The sequence below is a fragment of the Microcaecilia unicolor genome, chromosome 3, assembly GCF_901765095.1.
Source record: "Microcaecilia unicolor chromosome 3, aMicUni1.1, whole genome shotgun sequence".
Lineage (NCBI taxonomy): Eukaryota > Metazoa > Chordata > Amphibia > Gymnophiona > Siphonopidae > Microcaecilia > Microcaecilia unicolor.
In genome coordinates, this window is record NC_044033.1 from 378,471,199 (window position 1) to 378,494,669 (window position 23,471).

Genomic DNA, 23,471 nt, shown 5'->3' on the forward strand with positions numbered 1-23,471 from the left:
AATGACCTGGGAGAAATGGTCAAACGTGAGCTGATGATCAATGATAACACCAAGGATCTTCAGAGTGGATTCTATAGGAAAGGAAGTTTGATCAACGGTAAATGAATTGAAGGAAGTGGAATCGTACGAGTTAGTAATGACCAGAAATTTTGTTTTGTCCCTTCTGAGTTTCAATCTGAATTCAGATGCCCAAGATTCCATGAGGTCAAGGCCTAGTTTTATTTATTTATTTGCTTCTTCATCTTCGTTATCATTGTCATGCTGTCCAATTACAGAAAATACTTTCACAAAGTTAGAATCATTATCTGTTCTTATTCTAACAAATTTTCATCTGATGGCAAAGTCTGTTTGAATATCTTTGAGAACCAATGCAAGAATGTGTGTGAAAACTTTAATCTTCATAAGGCCAGATAAAAGACTTCCTCTCTAAAGACTATCAATCCAGTGAAAAGTTACCCCACTACAACAGTCTGTGGGACAGAGACACTGAAGTCGGGCCTGCCAGTCTAGTTTCAAGGATCACTCCAGCAGTCAGTGCTTCAAAGGAACATTTTAAACAGCAGATTTTAAAACAATGATTACAAACTAATGTTCATCATCTGAATTCCAAAAGAAGTGAAAGAATGCCATTAAAAGAGTAAAATAAAGAGGATGAAAAGTTTTATGAAAAAGAACGGAAAGAAAAAGAAAAAAAAACAGGAAAACAATAAAGTGTGTAAGAGGGAAAGAATATATTATGGCTGTCCCTCACCTGCAGCAGTTATTGTTTCCGCACATAAGTACCTCCCTCCCACCACAACATATAGTGCAGTAGGATTGGTAACCATCATCGTCATACTGATATGCGCACTCCAGGAAACAGTTCTGCAGAGAAACACAATACCCAGCATAAGAAAGGCTTTACTATGTATCCGCTACAGCAAGGGGTGGTAGTTTCTAATGGGACAAACCTACCTGCCCTAAGGTGGCTGGGAAACAGACTCCATGGCAACAATCTGGTGAGTCCTAGAATTTAACCTTCCAAACCAATGTTTTTTGTTGCTTAAAATTATTCAGAAATATGTCAATATTCTCGCTCCCTCTTAGCCTCCTTTAATCCTTCATTTCCTCTACATTTTCCCTTTCCTCCTCCCTCATTCCCCATTTTACTTCCCACCATCTTGCATGTCCCTCTTTTCCTTCAGGTTTCTTCCTTTCTTCTTGCCAACTTCTCTGCCTCCTCCTCAATTTCTTCTGAGTGTTGTTTTCACCAGTCCTACCTTGCAATTTTGGCACATTCCTCCATTAAAGAGAGGGTGTTCCAGGGAGACATTCAAACTTCCACAAGAAATACAGATATCTGAAGAGAGGGGAAGAAAGAAGAAGAAACCACAGACATATGAAATGGTGTCACTCAAATGGAGGAGGTATCTCAGAAAGCTATACTGAAGAAACCTCAATGACTGGCGTGAAATATCTTTGTTTTAACTCTGTTATGGTATGCAGAGATCACCAAACTCATTCCCTTTGTGCTGAGATTCAGGCCAGTCTGAAGTTTTCATATATTATAAAGTTCTTACACAATGCTTTGATCACAGGCTGGGACTTCTGATTATGGACTGCTTTGAGCTGGAAAACCCACAAAGGTAACATGAGCTCTCCAAAGATTAAACACCACCATGCTTCCATTATATTACAGGCCTGATAGCCTTAAACTGTTGAAACAATCAGGCACTTTATTATTGTTATACAATGTGATATTTAAAAAACACTTGCTAGAAGGTCATAAATGGTCACAAAAGTAACAAGTACACTATTCTTTAAAGTGATCACACACAATAAACATCCATGCAGTGATACACACTGTGAAAAATTGAATCTACAAAACGATATCAGATACTTGGGCTTGGATTCACATAACTCAACTGTTAATGCTTAGTTATGATGATAAACAGTAGATGGAAACTCCAAAATGTTACGTTAAAAATCTGTTAAGCTTTTGAGTAGCTTAATGATTAGATCAGAGGGGTAAGAACTAGGGAAGCCAGTGTTCAAATCCCACTGATGCTCCTCCTTGTGGCCTTGGGCAAGTCACTTAATCCTCCATTATCTAAGACACAATTTAAATTGTAAACACTCCAGGGACAGGAAAATACCTACTGTACCTAAATGTAAAACACCTTAAAAGAATATAAGCAAAAGTGGAGGAGACTTAATTTAACTTTCAGATATTTGTGACACTCAGGGAGAAACTTCTGATGTCACATGGGACATGTGGTACACACTTATTTGTATGTTTTAATTACGCTGCAGTTAAGCAGGACCTGCTTTGAGCTTGGAAACAATAACTTGCCATTTTACTGCATACTGTATCACATATTTGCTCTTTAGAATCACTTCTAGGTTGAAAAAGACCATTCCACATTTATAATACACTTTTCAAAGTAATAGTATACTCACTTTAATTGTCTCTATAGTGATGTAAGAAACGGAGTAGCCATGGAAACCATGAATGTGTGATTCAAAGGACTAAGTTTAAAAAACATCACTTTTTTTTTTTTTTTGACTAAGTTTTGGGCACAACCTAATGAATGGGCTTGACTGGCTTATGCCTTTGATTTCTTAATGATCTCTCAACATACATTTCAAAATTCCTCCAGGACCTACTCACAGGGGACAAAATACACTCACCATGTACTACTTCCCATCAGATACTTTATTTTTTTGGAGGCTGAGAGGGAGGAAGATGGCAAAGAATGTTGAAAATACACTCTTCTCTTGTGTAACCCTCTCACTCTCCTTTTCCACTTCCAGCTTCTACAGTACCCATATGCAGTGCTCTCCTCTTCCAATTCCCTGTCACAGACTTCGCTCTCTTTTCTTCTCAAACTCTGCTGCAACTCTCTGTTCTCCAAATCTCAAACCCAGTCTCAAATCATGATGAAGACAAACATGCTCATTTAGGCCCTACTGGTGCTGAAGATTTTTCCTCCTGATAGGGCTCTGATTACACCAAATATGCTGCTGCCTAGCTCATTGAGAAAATCCACTCACTCCAAGCAAGTGGACTTTAGGACAACCCCCCCCCCCCCCCCCAACCACCCCCACATATACAAACAGATCCTATACCACAGAGCCCACTAGGATTTGGTCAGCAGGGTCCAAGTATATTTCAGAATTCCAGGTGAGGAGAAATGAATTGTATTCAATCACAGACATTGCCCCTCCCCCCAAACTTTCAACTCCATAACTGTTTTTGGACTAGTCAATAATAACATTATAAACCAAATACAATTAGGTTAGAATACTTTTAGCAAATACTAGGAAGAAAACAAGTGCTTCAGAATATTAGCAGTGGCAGGTGGGGTGCTATTTCATGAGTACAGAAATAAAAGTCAAACAAGCAAGCTAAAGGATATACTTTTTCATTAGATATTTTTGACTGGTTGACCAAACATGTTCAGAGACATGCAATGGACATGAAATCCATTTCAGCAAGACATTTGACACTGCACCTTACAGCAAGCTCTAAATAAACCAAGTTGCCTTGAAGTGTGTTCTAAAGCAGTCACCTAAATAGAAGCTGGTCAGATAATGGCCAAGAGAAGGCAGCGGTAAAGTTCATGCTAAAGAATTGGTTATTGGTAACGTTTCATACAGATAAATTCTAAGGCCAGTCCTGTTCAATATTTTCATACATATTATTGCAAAATGGTTACAAGGAAAGGTTTGCCTGTTTGCAAATTGTGTAAAGATTTGCAACAGAGTGAATATTCCAGATGGGGAAAAAGAGAGCCATAATTAAGAAAGCTTGATTGGTTTATTTAGATTTAATGTAATTGGGGCAGAGAAATCCTGGTAAAGATAGTCAGTGGAGGTTCGATGTGTGTTAAACAGAAAGATTTTGGTATGATATTCAACGATCTCAGGGTCACATAAATATGCAACAAGGTAGTTGAAAGATTCAGAAGAATGTCATGAATGGTGCATAGAAAGACATATTGCTAGAAGATAAAAATCTGCCATTCAGCTACATGAGGAATATACCATGGGAGTGGTCCTAACAGATCACATTTTTTTCAGATATCCAAACTTTGTAAACTAACCTGCATCACAGACCAGTTCTATCCATATATCTCTCAATAAGGTGAAATTTGTTTTTACCTGTTAATTTTCTTTCCTTGAGTCCTGTTAGACCAATCCAGACCTATGAGTTATGTCCCCCTAGATAGATGCAGATACATCAGAAGCAGAAAGCCTGTGAAAGAATATGTGGGACCGTTATGTGATGAAGGCGCAAAAGGGGCGCTCACAGAGGGCAAGGCCATAGTGGAGAGACTGAATTAATTCTTAGCTTCGGTCTTTATGGAAGAAGATGTAAGAGATCTACCTGTAATACAAATGGTTTTCAAGGGTGAATCTGAGGAACTGAAAGAAATCTAGGTGAACCTGGAAGATGTACTGAGCCAAATTGACAAATTAAAGAGTAGTAAATCACCTGGATCGGATGGTATACATCCAAGGGTACGCAAAGAATTCAAGCAAGAAATTGCTAATCTGCTGTTAGTATTAAAATCGTCCGTAGTACCTGAAGATTGGAGGGTGGCCAATGTAATACCGATTTTTAAAATGGGCTCCAGGGGTGATCCGGGAAATTACAGACCAGTAAGCTTCAATTCAGTACAAGGGAAAACAGTGGAAACTTTTATAAAGAATACAATTATGAAACACATAGAGAGGCATATTTTCAAAGCTCTTAGACTTACAAAGTTACATAGGAGCCTATGGAACTTTGTAAGTCTAAGTGCTTTGGAAATGAACCCCATAGACAAACATAGTTTAATGGGACAGAGTCAGTATGGGTTCAGCCAAGGGAAGTCTTGCCTCTTCAATCTGCTTCATTTCTTTGAAGGCATAAACAAACATGTGGATAAAGGTGAGCCAATTGATGCAGTGTATCTAGATTTTCAGAAAGCTTTTGACAAAGTTCCTCATGAGAGATTCCTGAGAAAATTAAAGTCATGGGACAGGAGGCAATGTCCTTCTGTGGATTAGGAATTGGTTATTGGACAGAAAAGAGAAGGTAGGGTTATATGGCCATATTTCTTAATGGAGGATGGAGAATAGTGGAGTGCCGTAGGAATTTGTACTGGGACAGGTGCTATTTAATATGATTATAAATGATCTGGAAATCGGGACGACGAGTAAGTTGATTAAATTTGCAGATGACACAAAACTATTCAAAGTTGTCAAAACACTTGCAGATTGTGAAAAATTGCAGGAAGATCGTAGGAAACTGGAAGACTGGGCATCCAAATGGCAGATGAAAATTTAACATGGACAAATGCAAACTGATGCATATTGGGAAGAATAATCCAAATTATAGTTACCTGATGTTAGGGTCCACTCAAGAAAAATATCTAGGTGTCATTGTAGACCATACGCAGAAATCTTATATCCAGTGTATGGCGGCAGCCAAAAAAGCAAACAGGATGCTAGGAATTATTAGGAAAGGGATGCGAGATAAGACCAAGAATATTATAAAGCCTCTGCATCGCTCCATGGTGCAACTTACCTCGAGTACTGCATTCAATTCTGGTCGTCGTATCTCAAAAAAGATATAACGGAATTAGAAAAGGTTCAAAGAACAGCGACCAAAATAATAAATGGGGTAGAACTCCTCCCGAGGTAAGTTTTCTTCTGCTTGGAAAAGAGATGGCTGAGGGAGGATATGATTGGGGTCTATAAGATCCTGAGTGGTGTAGAAAGGGTAGAAGTGAATTGATTTTTTACAGTTTCAAAAAGTACAAAGACCAGGGGACACTCAATGAAATTATATGGAAATATTTTTTCACTCAAAGAATAGTTAAGCTCTGGAACTCACTGCCGGAGGATGTGGTAAGAGCGGTTAGCTTATTGGGGTTTAAAAAAAGATCTTATTTTCATAAATATTATTCCTGTACATACATAAGCTCCTGGAGGAAAAGTCCATAGTCTGTTATTGAGATGGACATGGGGAAGCCACTGCTTGCCTGGGATTGGTAGCATGGAATGTTGCTGCTAACTGGGTTTCTGCCAGTACTTGTGACCTGGATTGACCACTGTTGGAAGCAGGATACTGGGCTAGATGGACCACTGGACTGTCCCAGTATGGCTATTCTTATGTTCTAAGATCCTGATGACATAATCAGTGTTAACAGGTGGTACAGCCAGGAACATTCCAGTATGCCAATGTCAAAGTCACTCAACAGAGAGACCAAAACAATTTAAGGAAAAAAACAAGTGAACCAAATTGAACCCAGAACCAAGGCCCCCCCTCCCCCGGCCTATCTTTGCAGAATTGACTATATACAAGACAGGTGGTAGATCTAACTCAGAAGTCAACAGAATCCCTTAGCCTTCCGAGGCAGGTCCTGGAATGATTCAGAAGAACCCGAGGAAAAGAAATGCAAAGGTAAGAACAAATTTCACCATTATCATCCTAATAGACCAGTTCAAACTTAAGGAATGTACCAGAGCTTTAATCCGACAGGGTAGAAGACCTTCCAGGAATGTCCTACCAAGATACTGTCCCACCTAGCCCAAAAATCAAGATTATAATGTTTGACAAAAGAATGGAGGAAGTACCATTTTGCAGCCCTGTGTCTTCTGGGCAATGGCCCCTGCTTTAACCCAGGATGAAGCCTGTGATTAATAACAGAGTGAGCAATAATGTCCTGAGGAATCTTTTTATTTCTTTTCTCCAACGAATGTGTGCTGATTCAATAATCAACCTAGTCCAATGTGCAATCAAAAACTTTGAGGCTGCATGTCCCTTGAGAAGACGATAAAAGGACAAAATGATCTAATAACTGAAAAAAAGATTAGAGACCTCCAAGTACTAGAGAAGCACTATATTACACCATATAAGTCTCCAGCTTATGGAGTGTCTGTGATGGTCCTAACATCAAGGAACATAACAATATAAGCATTGTCTTACTGGGACAGACCTGAAGGTCCATCAAGCCCAATATCCTGTTTCCAAACCAGGTCACAAGAACCTGGCAAAATGCAAAAAAATATTTTAAAAGATTTCATGCTGCTTACCCAGTGGATTTTCCCAAGTCCTGAATAGATTATAGTTAGTTATAATCTATTCAGGAAGGACAGGTTAGGAAAAAGGGTGGAGTGGCGGCATTATATGTTAAGAATAGTATTAAACCCTTTAGTGTCCAATGTTCCCATCAATCTGTTTCCATATGGCTTATTATGGGAACATTGGACACCAATGGGTTAAAGTGACAGAAATGCAGGACATATTGGGGAAAGGAAGAAGCACTGTGGGTTAAACTGGTAAGAGGAAAAAGAAAGTGTATTTACACTGGTGTAATATACAGGGCACATTCACAGTCAGAAGAAATGGACAGACTTATTTGAAGACATTCACAAGATAGCTAGAAAAGGGGAAGTACTATCGATAGGTGATTTTAATATGCCAGAAGTCGATTGGGGTGTCTCTGCTATGGGGTCATCTAGAAGCAAAGGGATCTTGGATTCTCTATAGGAAGAACTGTTCCAGCAGTGGGTAACAGAACCAACACAGGATGGAGCTATTCTAGATCTGCTGCTTACAAATGGGGAGAATGTTTCTGATGTTACAGTGGGAGATCATTTGGCATCTAGTGATCACCAAATGGTGTAGTTTAATATTAAGACATAGGAGCAGAGAGCTTATTTAAGATTGAAGGTCCTAGTTTTCAAAATTCCCCAAGATAGGGAATTTCTCAAGGAAGAGTTAGTTGGATGGGAACAGCAAAAGGAAGTAGAACATCAGTGGGCAAAACTGAAAGGAGCTATTTTAAAGGCGATATATCTTTATGTTAGAAAATTATATAAAAGTAAGAGGAAACGGACAACTCAGAAAGATGAAGAAGGCAAAAATACCAGAAAAAGCTAAGAGAAGCTGGAAAAGCTGTCAGGAAAACAAAGAGGGAAATGGAAGAAAAGATAGCCAATATGGTAAAATTGGGGGAAAAGATATTTTTCAGATTCGTTAAGTGACAGGACGAAGTGCCATAATAGAATTGTGAGACTCAAAGCTGAGTGGGAAGAATATGTAGAAACTGATAAGGATAAAGCTGGACTGCTTAACAATCATTTCTGTTCTGTGTTCACGGATGAAGGGCCAGGGTTAGGACTGCAAAAAACAAATGCTAATGAGGATGGATGTGTGGTAGACCAGGACCAATTCTCAGAAGAGTCTTTGTGAAGAGCTAGCTAAACTAAAAGTAGACAAAGCAATGGGGCCTGATGGGATATATCCGAGGGTACTCAGAGAAATTCTGGTGGCTCCGCTGTCTGATCTCTTCAATGCTTCCTTAGAGTATGGCGTGGTCCCAGAGGACTGGAGAAGGGCGGATTTGGTCCCTCTGCACAAAAGCAGAAGGACGTTGGGAATTACAGACCTGTCAGTCTGACCTCAGAGGTGAGTAAATTAATGGAAAAGCGTCTAAAGCAGAGGATTGTGAGGTTTCTTAATTCGAATGGACTGCAGGACCCAAGGCTGCATGGCTTCACTAGAGGCAGGTCATGTCAGACAAATCTGACTGATTTCTTTGACTGGGTGACCAAACAGTTGGACGTGGAAGGGGCACTAGATGTGGTGTACTTGGATTTCATCAAAGCTTTTGACACGGTTCCGCATAGGCGACTGATAAATAAATTGAGTGCCCTTGGTATGGGACCTAAAGTGACTGACTGGGTTAAGAACTGGTTAAATGGAAGGAGACAGAGGGTAGTGGTAAATAGAGCTTGCTCTGAGGAAAGGGATGCTATCAATGGTGTACTGCAGGTATCAGTCCTCGGCTGGCTCTTTTTAACATCTTTGTGAGTGATATTGCGGAAGGACTGTCTGGTAAAGTTTGTCTCTTCATGGAAGATACCAAACTCTGAAATAGGGTGGATACCCCAGAGTGTGTGGATGGCATGAGGAAGGATCTAGTGAAACTTGATCGAATAATTGGCAACTAAGATTTAATGCTAAGAAATGCAGGGTCATGTACTTGGGATACAAAAATCCAAGGGAACGGTACAAGATATGAGGTGAAGTGCTTTTGTATATGAAAGAAAAGTGGGACTTAGGGGTGATTCTGCTAGATCATCTTAAGGTGACAAAACAGGTAGAAAAGGTAACAGTCAAAGCCAGAGGGATGCTCGGGTGCATAAGGAGAGGGATGACCAGCAGGAAAAAGAGGTGGTAGTACCCATGTATAAGTCTCTGGTGAGGACCCATTTAGAGTACTGTGTGCAATTCTGGAGACTGCACCTATAAAAAGATGTAAACATGGTGGAGTCAGTCCAGAGGGTGGCTACAAAATTGGTCAGTGGTCTCTGTCATAAAACATACAGGGTCAGGCATATGAACCTCAACATGTATACACTGGAAGAGAGGCGGGAGAGAGGGGATATGATAGAGACGTTTAAATACCTCAGTGGCAATGTACAGGAGGCGAGCCTTTTTCAAATGAAGAAAAACTCTGGAATGAGAGGGCAAAGGATGAAGTTAAGAGGAAATAGGCTTAGGAGGAATCTAAGAAAATACTCTTTCACGGAAAGGGTGGTGGATACAAGGAATGGCCTCTAGACAGGCACGTAGGATTTCTTAGGAAAAGGAGCAGTTAGTGGTTACTGAGGATGGGCAGACTGGATGGGCTATTTGGCTCTTATTTGTCATCATGTTTCAAGTCCATCTTCATAATGTCTTGTGGATTTTTATTTTTGGAAATTATCAAAATCTTTTTTAAACTCTAAGTTTTACCACATTCCATGGCAATAAATTCCAGAGTTTAATAGCACGATGTGTAAAGAAATATTTTCTCTGGTTTGTTCTAAATTTACTACTTAGTAGCTTCATTGCGTGCCCCCTAGTCCTTGTATTTTTGGAAAGAGTAAACAAGCGATTCACAACCACCCGTTCCACTCCACTCAGTATTTTGTAGACCTCTACCATATCTCGCCACAGCTGTCCTTTCTCCAAGTTGAATAGTCCTAGCCTCTTTAGCCTTTCCTCATAGGGAAGTTGTGCCATTCCCTTTTTCATTTTTGTCACCCTTCTCTGTACCTTTTCTAATTCTGCTATATCTTTTTGAGATGCGGTGTGCAGTCATACCATGCGGTGATAGGAAGGCATTATAATATCCTCTTTTTTGTTTTCCATGCCTTTCCTAATAATTCCTAACATTCTATTTGCTTTCTTAGACGCTGCTGCACACTGTGACACATGTGAAGGGCTAGGCAGATCTAGGAACCGAAACTCCAGACTGGGGCGCTGGAGAGCATGGCTGGGAACTATGGAGGGACTACCAATCCCAGCATCCTCGGGAAGGATCACCTGAATCCTGTAGGAAAGCTAACCAGCGCTGCAATGCCCCAGACTCCCAGAGGCCACTAGAGAGGGTAAACCGAACTACAACTCCCAGGTTCCCAGGGGAGAGGCACAGGAAGCCTTTGAGTGAGCTCAGAATAAAGACTGGGAGCAGCTGGAGAGGGAAGAAAGGCAGATAGAGCCTATGGAGTGGCTACCAGAGGAGGTGATTGCAGAGGCCAAAGAGGTTGTTGAAGGGACAGGGGTAGAGCCCATGGATATTTCGGCTTTAGCCCAGGTAAAAAGGGGGCAGGCTAAGGGTCTGTTAGCAACCTTGATGAACCAGTTCATCCAATACATTGAGAGGAAAGCCCAGAGAAGTATCTGAGCGGGTTCCCTGGAGAAGTAGCTTCCGCCTGGCCCTGGCTCAAGCGTGACCCTTGGGGAGGATACCAGGAGTTATTGGCTGGTATGAATGGGAGGGGGTCCCCTTTCCTCAGGTTGCTCTGAGGGGAGGATTTGGATGGCTTCAGCTGGAAGTGCGAAGCAGAACTTTTTGTGAATGAACTTTGGGAACCTTTTTTTTTTCTTGCTGGGTAAAGTGTTGGAACTTTTTGCCCCGGGTTTAAAGGACTTGGGCTGCGGGGCTGAAGGCTGCGTTCATGCCCGATGGAAAAGAGTTTGTTTTTGTTTTCTGTTGCGAAGTTGAAACTGTAAGCATGCTGGGTTGCTATGTACCAAGCACGGAGAGGCATATAACCCAGGGAAGAGACTGCTCTCAATAAAATACAGGAGGTTATCTGACTTGTTTGCTACTGTTTGAATTGCCAAGTAATCAAGTGTTACTTAGAGAACCTGGCTTGGAGTTGTGCCCAGGGCTGGGGGAGGCGAAGCACAGCCAAGCGGCGTGGGAAGTGCTCACAACCCTCATCAGAGGGTTTCAATATATCATCAATGATGACACATAGATCCTTTTCTTGGGCGGTGAATCCTAATATGGCACCTTGTATCATGTAGCTACATGCATCACTTTGCATTTGCTCACATTAAATATCATCTGACATTTGGATACCCAATCTCCCTGTCTTATAAGGTCCTGTTGCAATTTTTCACAATCCTCTTGTGATTTAACAACTTTGAATAACTTTGTGTCAACAGTATATTTAATTACCTCACTAGTTATTCTCATCTCTAGTTCATTTATAACTATGTTAAAAAGCAGTGGTCCCTGCACAGATCTCTGGGAAAGTCCACTACCTACCCGCCTCTATTGGGAATACTGACCATTTAACCCTACTATCTATTTTCTATCTTTTAACCAAGTCTTAATCCATAATAGAACACTAGCTCCTATTCCATGATTCCAAATTCCTCAGGAGTTGTTCCTGAAGTATATGTCAAATGCCTTTTGAAAATCCAGATGCACAATCGATCATCTCACCTTTATCCACAAGTTTATTCACACCTTCAAAGAAATGTAGTAGATTGTTGAGGCAAGATTTCCCTTGATTAAATCCATGTTGGCTTTCTCTCATTAATCCATGCCTATGTTTATGCTCAGTACTTTCTTTATAATAATCTCTACTATCTTGAACCATCTTTGGCAGAAAAGAAGAAATAGTATGAAGTGATGCAATATAAAAAGAGAAGGCTGAAAAGTTCCCTTCACTAGAGCACCTGTAGCTCCAAAATTCTTCTAGATGAACAGACTACCACAAGGAAAACAGCTTTAAAAGTGGGATCTTTCATGAAGGCCCACCGAACGGGTTCAAAAAGGGACCCAGCAAGGGATGACAACACCAAAATGAGATATTATGGAGGCACCACTGCCCAAAGTGGGGGTCAAATCTATTAACGTGCTACATGAAATTCACTACGTCCGGCTAGGCAGCAATAGAGGCCTCACCAACTTTGCTTCTAAAGCAGGTGTGTGCTGCCAACTGGAACCTGAGTGAATTAAGCACCAGCTCCTAATCCAGACCATTCTAAGAATTAAAAAATGAGTGGAATGTTTTCTTGCCAGGGGTACACCCCCAGCCAGAGCACCAGGTCTCATCTAGATCCTGACAAAGGCCAGAGACGTGGTCTTAAGAAGCAACTTGATATTACAGCCATGGGCTTCCTTAAGGGCTATACTGCCCTTCACTGGAATTGTGGTCTTCTTGGTGACCATTGACAGCAGTGTAGCAATGACTAAAGAAAACCCTTTCATTCTCAGATGCCATTTTTCAAGGTCCAAGTCGTAAAAGCTGGGAACTGAGTCTTCTATGAGAATTGGCCCTTGGAAAAGAAGATCGTCATCTCAGCAAGGGTCACAAAGGACCAACAAGTTGAAATGGGTAGCAAGGCCAATCTGGTATGAACAGAATGACCAGAAACCAGTTCCTGGCAATCCTGCAAATCACCTGGGGCCAGGGAAAAGATGAAGTTCAGGCCAATACTGCCCCAGAGCATCTAGCCTCACAAACCTGGTCTCCATCCTCCAGTTAAAGAACCAAGAGTATTTATAATTCTGGCAAGTTGCGATCAGGTCAAACACTGGAACTTCCCAGTCCTCCACCACCAAATAGATGGCTGCCGGACTGAGCTCCTACTCCCACAGGTTCAATGTCTTCCAGCTGAGAAAGTCCGCCTCAACATTGCAGAATTCCACTGCATGGGCAATTGAGAGTGCCAGCCGGTGCAATTTTGCCCATCTACTTCTAGGGAGATCCTGATTTGTTGACATGCACCAAAGCTGTTGACTTATTTTCCGCCAAAATTGTTATACCCACACTAGCCCACTCTTCAAGTCACTTCACTGGCTTCCTGTCCGCTTCCGCATACAGTTCAAACTTCTCTTACTGACCTTTAAATGCATCCATTCTGCAGCCCCCATTACCTCTTCACTCTCATCTCTCCCTACATTCCTCCCCGTGAACTCCGCTCACTGGACAAATCTCTCTTGTCGTCCCCCTTCTCTTCTACTGCTAACTCCAGACTTCCTTCCTTTTCCCTCGCTGCACCTTATGCCTGGAATAGACTTCCTGAGCCTATAAGTCTAGCTCCATCTCTACCTGTTTTCAAATCTATGCTAAAAACCCACCTTTTCACCACTGCTTTTGACTCCTAGCCACTACTCAATTTGCCCTCCCTTCTCACCCAGTACTTCCCTTGTCCTTAATTGTTTTGTCTGTCTGTCTTATTTTTAGATTGTAAGCTCTTTTGAGCAGGGGCTGTCTCTCTCTATGTTGGATGTTCAGCGCTGTGTGCGTCTGGCAGCGCTATACAAATGTTAATAATAATAATAACAACAACACATGGATCGTTAAACCATGAAAGGAAGAAATGAAGCAAGCCAAGCCAAATATTTCTTGTAATCAGGCAATTTATTGACCACTTAGCCTCCTGGTCAACCAACGCCCCTGCCACTGTCAAAATTCTGGGTCCTGGGCCTCTGATACTCATGTAAGTGATGATCCCAGTCCAATCTAGTAGGGTCAAAGGAACTTCCCCCTCAAGAGGTGCTGTGGGACTGCCCACCATTCTAGGTGATTCCGAATGGATGCCAGCAGGAAGAGCTGAATCTTGAAAAGGTGAGACTGTGGGGACCAATGTGACAGTGGAGCATGCTGAGGAAGTCACATATAGGCCCTTGTCCATGGAACAACCTCCAGGGTCGTTGCCATGGAGCTAAGCAACTGCAGGCGCTGTAAAAGTGTCCAAAACAAGTTCTGTGAACTTGAGCACACAGCCCAACCAAACCAAATCCAGACCCCACTAATCAGAAATAATAAGGGTCCACTCCTGGTAAAATAGCTGAAGTCTGCCAACCACCAATTCCAACATGGAGGGGACCTGAAGAATTTCACTGAGAGCCTTTGACCCCTCTGGCAGGGCTGAGAAAGGCTAAGGAACCTGAGATACCCAGCACACTTACCACTCAAAAGGTCTGGCCTTTCTGTGCACAGACACCATAGAGGATCACATCCTATCTTCTAGGAGTCAATGATGCCTGCCTTTTCCAAGATCCTTAACAATCTACTTCAGATCCTTGCCAGACAGTTGACAACCATGGAAGTGAAGTTTACTAAGGCATGCTTAGAGGCAGCATCAGCTGATCAGTTTCTAGGCCATAGCCATCTATGAGCTACCATGCCTGAAGCCAGCAAGTGCAAACAGATGTGAATAAAATCATACAATAAATATGACAGGAAACACCCCTGTCTCAAAAGGGGCCATATCCACTGACAGAGGAAGCCACAGGACCCAATGTAGAAAAACCCAGGCCACATAACCACCACAAGCCGCTGCCTATACCCCTAAAACTAAGAGGGCAAAGAGGTGCTTAAGAAGCCACTCAATCTTACAGCCATGGACTAACTTAAAGGTCATAGTGCCCTTCATTGAAATTATGGTCTTCCTAGTGACTGCCATCTAAGTCAACCTGAGGAAGGAAGGTAAAGGTTATTCATCAGTTTTGTCCCTTAGAGAACCAGAACTGGGGTCTCCCACTCTGCTAGCATCAATCTTACCAAAGCCTCGTGGAGGCTTTCTGATGCCCCTTCAGGCCGTCCATAATAGAGTTCACCTGTGAGGCAGACTCCACCACCACCAGGGGAATCCAAAGGACGACCAATACCTGGTTCTGAAACAAGCGCACTACTGGGGATGGAAAGTCCTTGTCAGGAAAGACCACTCCAGACTCTGAAGAGGACTCCGTGGAGAGGAACTCATCCTTAGAAAACTCATCTGCCCCCAAATATCCTCCACCAAGGAGAATGGGGGGAACTCTGGACAGGCTAGCAGCTCCTGCCACCTCCAGGGCCCGTGGCCTTTGTCCTCAACCCCAGCACTATTTCCCACTGGCCATGCCCCTGGAGCCCAATTCCAGCACAGGAGGAGGCCTCTTCTAGCTACCCCCCCCCCCCCTCCCAATGTGGTAAACCTGCTTTCCTCAGACCATGTGTCCAAAATGAGGTCTGGGAACAAAACAGCTGACATTGTTGCAGAACTTAATTCAACAGTGGGAATGGAGACTTCCACAAAAGTGTGCTCCTGTAACCTGGGAGAGTTTTGGCCATTCCCTGCAACTTCCTATGTAACACGACATCCAGACAGCACTGCACCAGCACAGCTGCAAACATGCAGCCCTCCCCCAGCCCCTGAAGAGACAGAATCAGCTGACTGAGTTCAACTACAACAGGCCTGCCAAGAATGCTGTGCCTCAACCTGCTGTCCTGCCCCCCATGTTCCTGTCTTGAAATTATGTACTTCCTGTTAGGGTAGAAGCAGCATTACCCACCAATGTCCTTCTACAGAGCACGAGGGAGGGATGGCCCTGACGCAGCCAAGCACAAAGAGCAAAGGCACATAGGTTGAGGTTCCAGGCCAATGAAGAGGAACTAACAGCCTTCCTGTAACTTAACCTGTGGTCTGGATGTGGCTCAGATTCTAGGAGTCCCACAGCAAGACTTCAACCACAGTGTCAAGGATGGTAGCCCAAGGCTCAGGGAATCTAGCCCAAAAGCTGAGAAAAAAATACGAAAAACTACTGCACCAGACTACCTGCACCATCTGCTGGAGCAATAGACATATGTTTCTTGCTACACTCTTTATACTAATGATGCCATCCCAATCTTGAAGTCTCTGCCTCTATCTCTTGACAAGGGGGCATAACCATAGTTTTTGACTGGTCTGTATATCCAGAAAAACACTTGCCAGTGGCATAAAAGTCAGAGAGCATGGCTCTACAAAGTCCTGATCTCCAGAGAATTAAATAAATAGATCATCAATAGGAAAGGATGAGGAGGAACAGCTGTTAAAAAGTCCCAGCAGTTCAGTAGTGTAAGAACAAATTAGAAAAACTAAGAGGGCAATTCTATAACAAAAAACCTATATTTTGGTAAAAATAATGTGCGTAAATGACTAGAATACCGGCATATATGTTCAATAAACTGGCGCCTAAATGTGATGGTGCATAGTTTGAAGGTGGGTGTAATAAACATGAATAGAATCTGGGTGCAGCATAGGTGAGGTGCACAATTAAGCCGTTTTTTTTGTGGCATTCTAGGAGTGAGCATCTACACCACATCTATGGCTAGTATAAATGCTCAGCCTAACGCTTGTATTTGCCCTGCCAAGCTAGTATTCTACAAAGAAAATTAGAAACAGACTTTTTTTTTTTATAGAATAGCTTCCAACCAGGCACCTTCTTGGTATCTAAAAGAAGGTGAACTGTTATAGAATTACTCCCTAATGTCCTCATTTGTGCACTAAGTGACTATGTGCATTCTCAGCACTGTTCTCTAATTTAGATGCATGATTCTGTTACTGCATAACTGTGAGGGACCATACACAAGGAAAGAGTATGAACAAGTATGGGTGGAGCTCCCACTTATGCATAATTTACAGAATACTAAGTTATGTGCTAAAGTGCTGCTATTATGCTTGTTATTGACATAGCATAAGTAGGTGCACCAAATTGTAGGGATATAGATGCCGATTTACACTAGTCCTATATAATAATTCTCACCTCCAACGTTCTAATCTTGCTGCCTGGGTTCATGGCTGAGTTGGTCTGCTAGGCTCCAAAGCCAGGCTGAAGTCACCTTTCACAGAACCCGGGGGGAAAAAAACCTCACAGCTGATCCACTGCCCCCCCCCCCAACTGCCTCGCGCATATTTCACACACCCCAGTATCTCCCTCCCTCCGTGTGTCAGGGTCCCCCTCCCTCCCAGTTTCCCGAGTTTCAAGGTCTCCCTGCCAGTTCCAGGATCCCCCCTCGCTCCCAGTTCCAGGGTCGTCGTCACTCCCTTCCTCCCTCCCTCCCGTCCAGTGCCAGCTCCCCGCCTTCCGAATTTTAGAAGGCTCACTTACCCAGTCGGGGTTCCCTCCCTCCCGTCTAGTGCCAGCCCCCCTCCTTCCGAATTTTAGAAGTCTCACTTACCCAGTCGGGGTTCCCTCCCTTCCTCTCTCCCTCCCGTCCAGTGCCAGCCCCCCTCCTTCTGAATTTTAGAAGTCTCACTTACCCAGTTGGGGTTACGGTGCACGGCGGCGGCAGCAGCAGCGGTAAACAGCGTGCAGGCTCGGCCCGTCTCTGTCAGCTCTGGTCCCCCCCTTGCGGAAACAGGAAATGAGGGCAGGACCAGAGCTGACAGACAGAGACGGGCCGAGTCTGCACACTGTTTACCACTGCCGCCGCTGTCCGCCGTAACCCCGACTGGGTAAGTGAGACTTCTAACATTCGGAAGGAGGGGGGCTGGCCCTGGAAGGGAGGGAACCCCAACTGGGTAAGTGAGCCCTCTGAAATTCGGAAGGAGGGGGGCTGGCACTGGACGGGAGAGAGGGAGGAAGGGAGGGATGACGACCCTGGAACTGGGAGCGAGGGGGGATCCTGGAACTGGCAGGGAGACCCTGAAACTCGGGGAACTGGGAGGGAGGGAGACCCTGAAACTCGGAGAGAGGGAGGGAGACCCTGAAACTCGGAGGAAGGGGGAGACCCTGGCACACACTCTTATTTTCTCACACACACACTCTCTCACAAACACACTCGCACCCAGTCTAAATCTGTCACACACATACACTCGCACATTCACTCTCTCTCCCTCACACAGACACTCTCACACACACTCTCTCAAACATACACACTCCGAGGAAAACCTTGCAAGCGCCCGTTTCATTGTGTTCAGAAACAGGCCTTTTTTACTAGTATTATGTAATGGAATCTTGGCACCCAGATGCTGTTATAGAAATAATACTCAGTGCATTGCACCTAGGTGCCTAACTTTGTCACCCAGTTATAGAATTCTCCCTTAACTCCCTCATTCTGTAACATGAGCACCTATATGTTTGCGCTATTTGTGCACACAGATTATGAAATACTAGCACTTATGTGCGTGAATGCTAGTTGAGTGTTAAGCGTTATTTTATAATCTTAGTTTGCAATTTGCACAGTGCAAAAATGAAAGGGGTGTGTGTTCATGTATGCAGAGCATCAGAATCTCCCACGATTATGCACATGTTATAGAATAGTGTCATTTATGTGCAAAAGTGCAAGATTTAGGTGCTCCCATTTAAACCTGCCACAGACATGGCATTTAGTGGGCGTGCCTAAATGTTGGTGCATAGATACTGACTTATCCTAGTATTCTATAACGTAATCTTGGCGCCCATATCCTGTTACAGAATTTGAACACTAAATATCTAGTGCTGTAGCACTAGTGCAGTTTTTCAGATGTCATGCTCAGAATGGCGCATAAGTAACAGAAACAGGTATGCAGAAGACAAGAGAAGCTGTTACTTGGAAGCACTGGCTAGAAATACTGATGACCAGAACTGTTCTGAGCTAGTGAAATTTGGGAGAATCCTACTTTATAAGTTTTTTGGGGTTGTAGCACCCCAGATACAAAACACTTCTGCAACCTCCCAGCTCTGCTATTGCTTATTTCCAACTGAGAAACAAAATTACTTTCCATTTCAGCATCAAAAATGAAAAGCTGTGCCCAACAGTGGTCTCGTCCTGCTGTATAAAATTTGTCTTCATGTTGTTTATATCTTGATTACCCAAGAATTCTTTATTGATATTATAGAAACATCACTACCTATGCCACTGAAATGCCTAGGACTGGATGTATGTTTTGGAGACTCTACAGACACATCAATTACAAAAGTCTCATGCAAGGGACATTTAAACAAGGGAAGTGAAATTTCCCTCTCAATGAAATGTCTAGGTTAAGAGAATGTTTAAAAGCAAAAAAGGATGTGGTTACTTACCTTCAATATTTCTGCACTTTTGTCTAACTTCATAGACCAGTCTCTCTAAAAAAAAAAAAAGAGAAGAAGAAAAAAAACCTCAACAAAGTAAATACAAAATAAATTGTTCTTTTGGCAATACAGATTTGATCCTATTTACAATAAAAATTCAACTGAATTGAGTGGGAAAGTAGGGGGGAGGGAGGGGGGAGGGGGATTGGGAGGGGAGGGAGGGTGGGAGGTATGGGAGAAAATCACCAATGTTTAGAATAAGGTTGACTTGAAGTTTGCATTGTTTGTACAACTGTGCAGCCGGTTGGCTGAGTGTGTGTATATTATATTACTGACGTGGTATTGAATAAAAAATTCTTTTGCAAATAAATAAATAAAAATTCAACTGAATTTCCTATTTTAAGAACAGCTAATGAAATCATCTGCTAACAGACATCATCCAAAGACAAAACTCACCTGTGTGCACAACAAATAAAAGCATCTACCCTTCATTCAAATTCTACTCTGTATAAGACACCAATTAAAACCACAATGAAAGTGCAATTTATTGTAGTGTTTAATTAAAACACACTTACATACAAATACTGTGGGCCAGAAAATGACTGCCATGAAAACCCCAATCTCCTATTAATTATCTTAGCCACAAAACCTCATTGGCACCTGTCTCTGCTATACAGTAGTTCAGAGCATAGCACATGCTACATTACATCAACTTTTACTTTTTTATATACGTAGGAAAAGCATCTGTATCCTGCATCATTTCACCTAAATTATACCAGACAGATACTTAAATCTGCTTCTAAAACTTCCCAGCGACAGAGATCTTTCCGAGATCCTCCACTGCATGCAGATCTTTTTCATGAATATTCATTGTGGATAACCTGAAAACCTGACTAGCTGGGGTGCCTCCAGAACAGGTTTAGGAATCACTAATGTAAACAGTTAAAAATGAGGCACCTCCATAAAGCTAAATTTCTGCTATTAAAATTGAAAAGGCACACAAATCTAGCTACATAAAAAAGAGGCTGGGTACAAGGTGCTACTAGAACAGAAATTTGAATATGCATATGCAGCAATCCTAAAATCTACCTGCTCCTTGATTTTACCAGGTTTATGGATGCTCCGATATGTGCAGCTATGTAACTGTTCTAAGATAACTGGCTTACCTGGTTATCTTACTCACTCAGCTGGTTTTTGAAAATGGAAAGTTATGTCTTACCTGATAACTTTCTTTCCTTTAGTCCTATCAGACCAGTCCAGACAGGTGGGTTGTGCCCCTCTACCAGTGGATGGAGACAGAGGGAGAAAATAGTTCTTGTGACTCGCGCTTTAAGGTTATTATAGAATGTTCAGTATTTCAAACAGCCAAGCAATAGTGCTCAAAATCTGCCTGATAGCCAATAGAGAAGCTTTGAGACCAAGTGTCTCAATCAGTTCATAACCTTACCAGCTAGTGAGGAATTTACTCTACTAACATACAGATATTTCACCAAGTCAGGAGACATGTAACATACAATAGATTACAAAAAACTTAAAAGCAGAATCAGTGACATCTAAAAAAGCAAAGTTACTCACTTATAGCAGATGTTCTTCGTAGACAGCAGGCCCAGTATTCTCACACATGGGCGACTTCATCCAATGCATCCTGGTGTGGATGCTGCCTAACGTGCTTGACTTTAGGAAAGTTCTAGCAGTGTCCCATCGTACATGTGCAGGTGCCTTCCCGATCGACACACGAGCTCGGGTACCTCAGTCTGATGATATAACTCAAGAAGAAAACTCAAAGGGGAGGCAGGAGGGTATGTAAGAATACTAGAATATCTTCTAAGGTGAGTAACTTTGCTTTGTCTGAGGACAAGCAGGCCCAAAGTATTCTAACATGTGGGAATCCCTAGCTATCAGGCTCACCAAAAACAAGGTTAGGATAATAGGGACACGAAATGTCAAGGCCTCAAAGTCAATTAACCTGAAAATATAGTTGTGAAGGTGCAGCCAGGAACAGAACAAAAATGGGCCGGGGGGGGGGGGGGGGTGTTGAATATCCTGCTCAAGACTGTAGAGATGTGAATATGTGAACTGAAGACCATGTTGCAATCTTGCATATCTCCTCAATGGAGGCTGATCTCAAGTAGGCTACCAAAGTAATCATGGCTCTGATGTTATGAGCCATGACATGACCCTCAAGAGTCAACCCAACCTGGGCATAAGTGAAGGAGATAGAATCTGCTAGTCAATTGGAAAGAGTGTGATTGTCGATGGCTATTCTTGTCTTGTTTGAGTCAAAACAAACTAAAAGCTGGGTGGATCGTCTATGGGTTTCAGTCCACTCCAAACAGAAGGCCAAAGCTCGCTTGCACTCCAAGGTATACAGTGCACTTTCACCAGGATGGGCATGAGGTTTTGGGAAAAATGTAATTGACTGGTTCAGATAGAAATCAGATACCACCTTAAGAAGCAATTTAGAATGCATGCAAAGAGCTACTCTGCTATAATAAAACTTAGTATAAGGTGGATCACCCACAAGTTCCTGAAGCTCATTGACTCTGCAAGCTGAAGTGACTGCCACCAAAAATACAACTTTCCAGGTCATATACTTCAGATGACAGGAATCTAGTGGCACCAGCTGGGTGAGGATGACGTTGAGTTCCCATGGCACAGTAGGTAGTTTCATTAGGGACTTTGTCAACAGAAAACCTCTCACAAATTGAACAAATAGAGGCTCTAAAGAGATGGGTTTATCCCCCACACGTAGATGCTAAGCACTGATTGCACTGAGGTGTACCCTTACAGAGCTGATTTTCTAACCAGACTAAGAGAGGTGCAGGAGGTATTCAGTTTTTGTGTAGGACAAGTAAGAGGATTTAGGGCTTTGCTCTCACACCAGATGAAAAACCTCCATCATTTATAGTGAAATCTTTTCTGCAAGCAGGCAAGATTGTGGAGGCACCCCAGGCAAGCTTAAGGACTGAAATTCTATGCTCTCAAAATCCAGGCCATGAGGGTCAGGAACTGGAGGCTGCAGTACAGAAGACACCCCTTGTTCTGCATGATGAGGGTTGAAAAGAATCCAGTCTCCATGTTTATTTGGAGGACAACTCCAGAAGAAGGGGGAACCAGATCTGTCTCAGCCAGAATGGAGTAATTAGTATCATCATTCCCCAATCTTGCTTGAGCTTCAGTAAAGTTTTCTCTTTGAGAGGTATGGGAGGATACGCATACAGAAGATCCTTCCCCCAGTGGAGCAGAAAGGCATCTGACGCTAGTCTGCTGTGAGATCTGAGCCGGGAACAAAAACAGAGGGACTTTATTGTTGTGATGAGTAGCAAAAAGATCTACTGAGGAAGTGTCCCACTCTTTGAAGATGTTGCAGGTTATGACAAGGTTGAGAGACTACTTGTGAGGTTGCATCACCCTGCTCAGTCAGTCTGCCAGGTTGTTTTTCTTGACAGCAAGGTACGTGGCCCACAGAACCATCTCTTAAAGGATGGCCCACTGCCACATCTCCTCCGCTTCCTCACAGAAGGGGTAGATTCCATACTCCCCTGCTTGTTCACATAATACATCGTAACCTGGATGTTGGTTTGAATGAGAACGATTTAGAGCGTACCAAATGGCCCTTAGCTCTAGGAGGTAAATGTGAAAATCTGTCTCCTGAGTAAACCATGTCTTTGGTGTGAAGCCCATCTACGTGAGCTCCCCAGACGAGGTTGGATGCATCCGTTGTCAACACCTTTTGAGGAGGTCCTGTGGTCAAATTCGGCCAAATTATCCACCAGAGTAGAGCATGAACTCATTCTGGAGGGCCTCAGATGACATCTACTAGATTCCCCGTTGCTTGAGACCACTATGAAGCCAGAGTCCATTGGGTCCCTCTCAAATGGAGTTGGCGAGCCATGGGAGTGACGTGCATTGTGGAGGCCAAGTGACCTAGCAATCTGAACATCTGCTCAGCAGTGACCTGCTTGCAGCTGTGGACTTGCAAAGTAAAAATCACCAAGGCATCTGCTCTCACTTGTGGTAGGAAAGCTTGAGCTTGCACTGTATCAAGCAGAGCTCGTTTAATTCCAATTTCTGTACAGGTTGCACGTAAGACTTGGGTTAGTTTATAATGAACCCTAGTAGCCTTAACACTCAAACAGTTATCTGCATAGACACTTATGCTACTTCCTGTGATGTGGTTTTGATCTGACAATTGTCTAGGTAGGGAAACACAGACTCTCAGTCTGCGTAGTGACGCTGTGACTACTGCTAGGCACTTGGTAAATACTCTGGGAGCTGATGCAAGGCCAAAAGGCAGAACGCAGTACTAGAAGTGGTTATTCCCTACTCAATATCTGAGATACTTCCTGTGCCTGGGAAGCATCAAAATGTGAATATAGGCATTTTTAAAGTCCAGAGAGCATT

At 42.9% G+C, this 23,471-nt stretch overlaps 1 protein-coding gene across 1 annotated transcript in view; it reads right to left on the reverse strand.

Moving 5' to 3' along the window:
• The window catches only part of DNMT3A (DNA methyltransferase 3 alpha), an 806,037-nt gene that overhangs the window by 94,720 nt on the left and 687,846 nt on the right, over nt 1–23,471 (reverse strand). The window contains exons 12-14 of the mRNA XM_030198633.1: nt 19,077–19,121; nt 1,260–1,339; nt 752–864 (exon numbers count right to left, since the gene is read on the reverse strand). Coding sequence (XP_030054493.1) covers nt 752–864; nt 1,260–1,339; nt 19,077–19,121 — 238 coding nt within the window. The remainder of the gene's footprint in view (nt 1–751; nt 865–1,259; nt 1,340–19,076; nt 19,122–23,471) is intronic.